This window comes from Austrofundulus limnaeus, unplaced genomic scaffold (genome assembly GCF_001266775.1).
Source record: "Austrofundulus limnaeus strain Quisiro unplaced genomic scaffold, Austrofundulus_limnaeus-1.0 Scaffold1894, whole genome shotgun sequence".
NCBI lineage: Eukaryota > Metazoa > Chordata > Actinopteri > Cyprinodontiformes > Rivulidae > Austrofundulus > Austrofundulus limnaeus.
Genome location: NW_013954296.1, coordinates 9,780 through 17,066, shown reverse-complemented (window position 1 = coordinate 17,066; position 7,287 = coordinate 9,780). Strand labels below are relative to the sequence as shown.

The 7,287-nt window shown below is 41.6% G+C and overlaps 1 protein-coding gene across 1 annotated transcript in view; it reads right to left on the bottom strand.

The window, feature by feature from the left end:
- Positions 1–948: 948 nt before the first annotated feature.
- trib2 (tribbles pseudokinase 2) overlaps positions 949–7,287 on the bottom strand; it is an 8,784-nt gene continuing 2,445 nt past the window's right edge. Inside the window, exons 2-3 of the mRNA XM_014033916.1 lie at positions 6,250–6,542; positions 949–3,328 (exon numbers count right to left, since the gene is read on the bottom strand). Of these exons, the coding sequence (XP_013889370.1) occupies positions 2,854–3,328; positions 6,250–6,542 (768 nt within the window). The 3' untranslated portion in view covers positions 949–2,853. The remainder of the gene's footprint in view (positions 3,329–6,249; positions 6,543–7,287) is intronic.

Genomic DNA, 7,287 nt, shown 5'->3' with positions numbered 1-7,287 from the left:
CAGGAACACGGTAATTACTTACTACACGTAGGCCGTCTCACCTTTTTTGGTGATAAGGCCGAGGATAATGAGGTCATCAGCATATTTCACAATTTTAACATAAGGGCGAAGATCATTGGTGCACAAACAGACAGGGAGTGAGTACACATCCTTGTGGTGCCCCCATGTTGTAGGTAGGTAGTTATTCAGATTAAATCACCAGTTTTGTCATAATACAAAATTATATCGATTTGTTTGGATGACAATACGTTTCTCAATTTCACAGTCTGTCATAATATGATTTAAATTTGGTTKAATTAACAAGTCTGCAAGTGATACGGCACTCTGGGCATTTGATGAAAATATGGATCAGTGTTTTTCATTTTGCATTAATGAAAACAAATCATTAATCATTTAATCAACGTTTTTTACACCCCTACTCATGTTAAGCTTCTTTGGCACCAGGGTGATGATAGCTCATTCTTTAGAAGTAGATATAGGCTTGGTTGTTTCAAATATAGCCAACCTTAAGAGCTACCCTGCATGACCAGAGGAAATGCATATAATGGAGCTTTCAAAGCCAGTGAAACATAATTTTCTTTCTCAAAAGGGGCCTAAAGACAGGAGGGCCTCTCAGTGCTGCTGCCATGTGATACAGAAGACCGCCGAGGTTTCACATGACAGTCACCAAGAAAATGATCAGCCTTAAGAGCTTTCTCCTGGAGCCTTACACACACAATCATTTAGACAAAGTGGGACAGAGAGCAGTTCCTCACTCATCGGGGATCCATTCAAGTTCTCCGAGCGATTGCAATCTCATTAAGGACTAGGAACGCTTCGGTTAAGAGTGATCGTCAAAGCGGAGCCAGGTAATAATGAATACCTCCAAGTAAAAAAAAAAAAAACATCCTGTTTGCATGTTGGACAGCAGAAATCGTCTCGTCTTCCAAAGAAAACCCAAAGCCAAAATCAAATAGCAGATCACAATTTTATTTACTGAATAAATTTGGACAAAACACCAGAATCTGTTACATTACAATCAGAACATGAGGCAGATATCCCACCATGCATCACCCCCCCCACACCCTTTCTTCAAGGAATAACAATAACAAAAAAAGACTAAACATTAGCACTAAATCAGCACCAACTTAAATAAAAAGGTAGCTCAGTCTACAAAAAAAAAATAAAAATCAAAATAATTACTTTTTTTTAAGTGAAAAGCAACCCAGAAAAGAAGCAAATCAAAGATTTCTCTTCTTTTTCTTATTAGCTTAGTAGAAAAACGGTGAACCGAAACAAGCGTCCTCCGCCACCCCCCAACCCCACCCTCTTCCTCGACAGGAAAGCTATAGCATTCACGGAGCACATGCCAATGACCAGGTCTTTAAAACAAAAGATATATAAAAGAAAAGAAAAAAGTTCAAGTATTGTTGAAATACAACAAAACGCGTCCACTGGTACCCATTCTGAGCGAGATGGTTTCACAGAACCAACACAGACTAACGAGGTCATGGTTAGACCATCTCATAGCAAGACTACCACTGAACATCTGCTATCAGTTTTGTATAGAAGTGAGGGGGGCTGGGTGGGCGTGGCCTGTTGGCGGCGGGGGAGGGGGGGGTGAGACGCGTGAATACTGGCATAGATGAGTTTTTCAAAAACTTCGGACGGTCATTTTTTTTCTCTCCTGCCCTGTGTCAAAGATATTGCCTACGTCATGTGAGCGTAAACCAAAGGAATCTCTCGGTAAAGAAATACCCTGCTATGTAGCTTTAAATATATATTTATTTATAGATATTTATATCTGTTACAATTTAAATAAACGATTACCTTCTTCGTTCCTACAACTGAAAGGTGGATTTAAGTAATGGAAGCTAGTTTTTAGCYAGGCGGAACTGTCCGTTAAACCTAACACACCATGTGCTCGATGACATGTTGGGGTGACTACGAAGGGGGAAAAAAAGGAAGATTGAAAAGAAATTAAAAGGAGCAGGAAGAGATGAGAAAAAAAAAACAAAGCAAAAGAAATCATTGGTTTAGGTAAGTTACGAAACGAAAAGCGAGGCAGAGTCTGTAACTGAGGCCACCAAGGAGTTTGGTGACTGTCAGAATATTCTGTAATGCAAAACCGAGTAACATGAAGCTGAACCGTTAAACAAAAGGTGAGGTCAAAGTTTTTTGTTTTCTTTTTTAATAATGAAGATAATGACAAAAAAAAACCCCAAAGACTTTTAACAAATGATCCCAGGTCAGGAGTAATTGCCTTGTGTATCCGTTCAGGAAAAGAATCCAGGAGTTTCCGTTTCTGACTCTGGGTCTGTGGTTTTAAGTTATTACCAGCCACAGCTATGACAAAAAAAAAAAAAAAAAAAATCTCTACAAAACGGTGCGGTGCAGTTTGTCAGTCTGGAATCGTCCTCCTCCTCCAGTCAATATGTCCCTTCATGCTTTCAATAGTGTCAAAAGAAAGTGTCAGCTTCGATGAGCACCACATTAAACCTAACACAATCAAAAAAATAAACCAAAATAATAATAATAATAATAATAATAATAATAATAATAATAATAATAATAATAAAAAGATTTGCTACATCGTTTGCAACTTGCATGTCTGGCAACATCCTCGATCGGGGCGCGCTCTGCCAGGTGATGTACAGATGCCGTTTGTCATGCCAGGCTCAGGGTTTTCCATGAAATGGTGGAAAAAGGAAAACGGGATGAAAACACCTTTATTACAAGTGACAGACTCACCTATTTATTTCTAAACTACGGGGTTTTTTGGCTCTGCTGAGACCGTGGCGAGCAGACCGTGGCAAAGTCATGTGTTTGTGCTTTGTTGTTCTTTTTTTTTTGTTGTTTCGCTTAATTATCCGCTCAGCTCAAGAAATGCTCGAGCTCTTCTTCCATGTTCACCTCAGGCACCATTTGCTCCTGCTCCCGCTCCCCTCGCCCGTGCGCCTGAGACCCCCCCGGCACCCCGGAGGAGGTGAACCAGGGGTGCTCCAGTATCTCTCGGGAGGTGAGGCGCTCGGCGGGCTCGCGGCGCAGTATGGAGCGGATCAAGCACTTGGCCTTGGGCGTCAGCGTCTCGGGGACGTTGAAGTGGCCCCTGCGGATTTTGCTGAACAGCGAGCCCGGCTCGACGTCGTGGAAAGGGTAGCGGCCCACCAGGATGGTGTAAAGCATGACGCCGAGGCTCCAAACGTCGGCCGCCTTGCCCGAGTAGCTGCCGTTGGCGTTGAGGATCTCGGGGCTAACGTAGGCCGGGCAGCCATGTTTGTCCGAGAGCGAATCATCGTGACCAGCAAGGATGTAAGAGTCCTCCAGGCTCTCCAGCTTTACGAGGCTTCTGCAAAACAGAAGGGAGACAGAACCACAATGAAGTCTTTAAGAAAACAAAAATATACACTGACTCATGTGTCATTAATTCAACACACTTTGCAAAGTAACAAAGGAAAAAACGGAGCAAAAATTAAACACATGACTGGAATAAAAAACGTTCCCTTGAGCAAGAAACACATTCCTTCTTTGTGAGATGAAGAACCATGTGAATTTTGTCAGGGGTGGTAAAAATCTACCTTTAGATGCACCGCAGACATGGAAAATTCTTTTTTAAATGTCGAAAATACCTAATTTGTGCTGCCATTTAAAGAGTCAGCAGAGCAGATTCTGCTTGGTACAATTTGTCCCAGTAGGGATACCGTAGCTTCCTATAGTAGAAACATGATGCAGTAAAGCTGAATGTTTTTACTTTTTTTAAGACGTTGAAACATTTGATTAGCGTATAAATTTCCAGTGATAAGCACAATGCTAATCACCTTACCTTTTCTATGGAGTTTTCAATGTTAAGATAGCATATATGCTAACTAATAATCAGCAACACGAGAGTAATGTTTGTTTTTACTTATGTTTACGTATGCCTTTTGCTTAGATAGTAAAAATGTATAAATCAGTGTTTGTTTATGCACAAAAGAAGTCATTTAAGTTTTGAGATAATTGAAAAGCATTGGTAATAGTGTTATAATCATACTGCCGTGCTCCAAATTAGTCATGAGGTGCAAAAAAAAACCTATTTGAGTTGAATCAGAGGTGAGCGCACTGTTGGATATGAGCTCAACGGGACCAGTTTCCTTGAAAGGTCTGCTGATTTGATTTGATTTATTGATTCAACAGAAAAAGATTACTAAAAATCAAGCCTGACTCAGCATAATTGCTGTTTTACAGCAGGTTCCTGTTCTGCAGCACACTAAACACTCAGAAATACAGCATCACAATCACATCATTATACACCATAGACACAAAGACAAACAAGCATACCAAATTTCAGGAAGGCAGCATTTGCAAAATAGGACGTCTAAATATGAGCACAACAAAAAGTGTCCAGCAGATGGCAGACAAGATTCTTCTTAAAGGGCTGTAGTTTTGAAATGGACTTTATGCTTTGAGGAATGTCATTCCATGCTTTAGTATAAACATAGAAGAAAGACCTCTGGCCGTAACAGTTTTTAAAAGTTGGTAATATCAGTTGTCCTTTTGTAACAGATCTAGTTGAATGACCACTTCCAGAATTTGATTTGGGCAGCAATGCACAGAGAGTTCCATAATTGGCACCTTGGAAGATCTGAAAATATAAATTAATACCACTATACAAAACATAATTCTGAAAAGTCGAGGCATCAGACAATGAAAGAACTGTACAGTGATGAGTCCAACCAGGAAGTTTTGTATGAATTGTGAATTCATACAATACATACAATTTTTATGAATGATTGTGTAAAGGCTTACAGCAGCATGACAAAAATCAGGTCAAGAGGCTAAATCCAGGCAACTCGAATATCATCTTATGTCTGCCTTTTATTCATGCTACTTCTTCATTAACTCACCACAGCTTTTTGTCATAGATTTTAGAGGTTAAGAAGATCAGAAGGCTAAAGCTTTGGATTAAATCCCTGTACATTTGTGTCTAATAGTTCAGACAGGCAGAAACAAACATGCAAGTGGAGTCGTGGGAGACCATGTGGTGAATGTGACCCTGCTCTGACCTGTGCCATCCACTTGTAAAAATCACCAGACATCAATCATTTAGAAGGAGGTGGACCTTTGCTAAATATGATGCGGCTCAACTTCCCTTTTTTTTCCCACAGTACGTGCCAAAGAAATGACACCGCGCTCACGGACGAGTGCAACCGTGCTGCTCTGCTAACAAGGCAGCTCATCTAAGAAGCTAGTTCGTTAGCATCTACATGTGAGAATGGATTTAAGATATAAACTCGAATCGCTACTTAAAATATGTGACCCATCATATCAAAATGAGGATTAAGTCGAATTTGGTCTATTAGATTTTCAGATTTCTACTTTAAAAGCTACATTTTGATACCTGGATCGTTCTGATATCATAAGCTTAACCAGAGATATGACTTAATTTGTCTTGTTGGTTAAGATAATACATTACTGTTTGGTCTGAATCCTAATTTTATGTAAATTTATTGAGTAATTTTTGATGTTAATATAAAGAGGAAACCTCAAATATTATTTGTATATTTAGATTTCTTAATTGGAAAACACTGCTAGTTCACAGGGAAATAATCTAATTTTGAAGGTGTTTTTCCTCAAAATCAGGGTTTTTGTTGCTACTGCTGAAAAAAAGTGTTTCAAAACGTTTTTTTAGGTTTGTATTTCCGACAGCTCTTTCAAATGATACATTGATAAGGCATTAATTCATTATATTTTGACAAAATGCAATTTTTGCACATGTTTAATCTGCCTGTTTCTGCACGTCCCACTTTTGGACTTAATCCTCGTTTCGATGGGATGGCTCACATTTATGCTGCTTTACGATTATTGCTGTAGCAACAGATTTATGTGTAATAACGAAAAMCTGCCACCAGAGGTCAGTACTGAGGAATTCTTTGTTAACAATACTTGAGGCGCTGGGCTTGACTGATCATCTGCCTGTTAAAAACCTGCCCTGGTAATTTATATGAGCAAGCTGTTCAGTTCAGCAGTAGCGCTGCTCTTGGGTTAGGTAATGGTTATACCCACATGTAATTTCATCTATACATACACAGTGTGTGTGATATCCCCTCTAATAAACCCCACGCACAAAAGCAACCGGGGCAGATACATTTAGAAGAAACACATCCGTCACTCTTATTTTGTCTCAGCTTACTCCTTCTTCTATGCAAGACAGAGTTACAAAATCGTGGTACAAAATGTACAGAGGAAGGGGAAAAAAAGGCCTGAGGTGGAAGGTTTTCCACGAAAACCTACCTGTCCTCATTCTTGAAGACAAACTTCCTCAGTTTGAGGTCACGGAGGACCAGCCCGCTGTCGTGGCAGTGCGCCACGGCCGAGGCTATCTGAAAGAAGAGCCGGGCCGCTTCGTCCTCCCGCAGCTTCTTGCAGGTGCGCACGAACGAGTGCATGTCGCCGTGGCTCCGGTCGAAGAACACGTAGGCTCGCGTCTCCCCGAGCAGGATCTCCAGGATCTGGTTGATGTGCGGATGCTGGCCCAGGGCGAAGTAGGCCGCCAGCGACTCCTGGTAGCGGCCGATGTCGAAAACCTGCGATGAGAACGTAAAACTGTAAACTGAGAGCGGAACGATGCATAATAAACCATCAAGTAAGTCAGGCTTAAAGGAGGAGGCGGCGAAGGGATCGATGGCGTCATAATACTGCATGGCGTTGTGCTGCAGCCTAGGGTTGCGGTGCCTCTTTTTGTTTCCATGGCAACACCTTCCCCACACCCRAATTGACTTTCAGTACATCCAGTTCAGGTGAGACGGCTTCGCACTGCCTGTAGTCAATACCAGTAACACCCCACAGCCGAGACTCTAAACTGCCTGACAGTAATGATCAACACTAAGTGTGCAGGCGTTTGTTTGTGTGTGCGTGTGTGTGTGTGTGTGTGTGTGTGTGTGTGTGTAGCAGATGGGGTCAAAACAGCAGCTAGCTCGCACGGCAACAACAGAAAATTATCTCTGGAGTCAAAAAAGGTGCAGGCTCGCCGGATGTGTCACGCTTTTTTATGAGTCCAAGGGTGCACACATTGCAACTGCGGTCCGGATCAATCGGTCCACAGGAACTGGGTGAAAAGCCCCAGAGGATCCGATGTGGGATATGGAAAAGTCAATACGGGGTTACAGAAGCAGCCCACAAGGTTGTGTCTCAAGGTTAAACTGGGGGATTCCTTATGTGTCTGCATTCAACACATAAATAACACAAATCACAGATCACAGCATTCAGTGACAGAGAGAAGGCAGATTCAGCAGAGAGAGAGAGGGAGTGTGTGTGTGTGTGTGTGTGTGT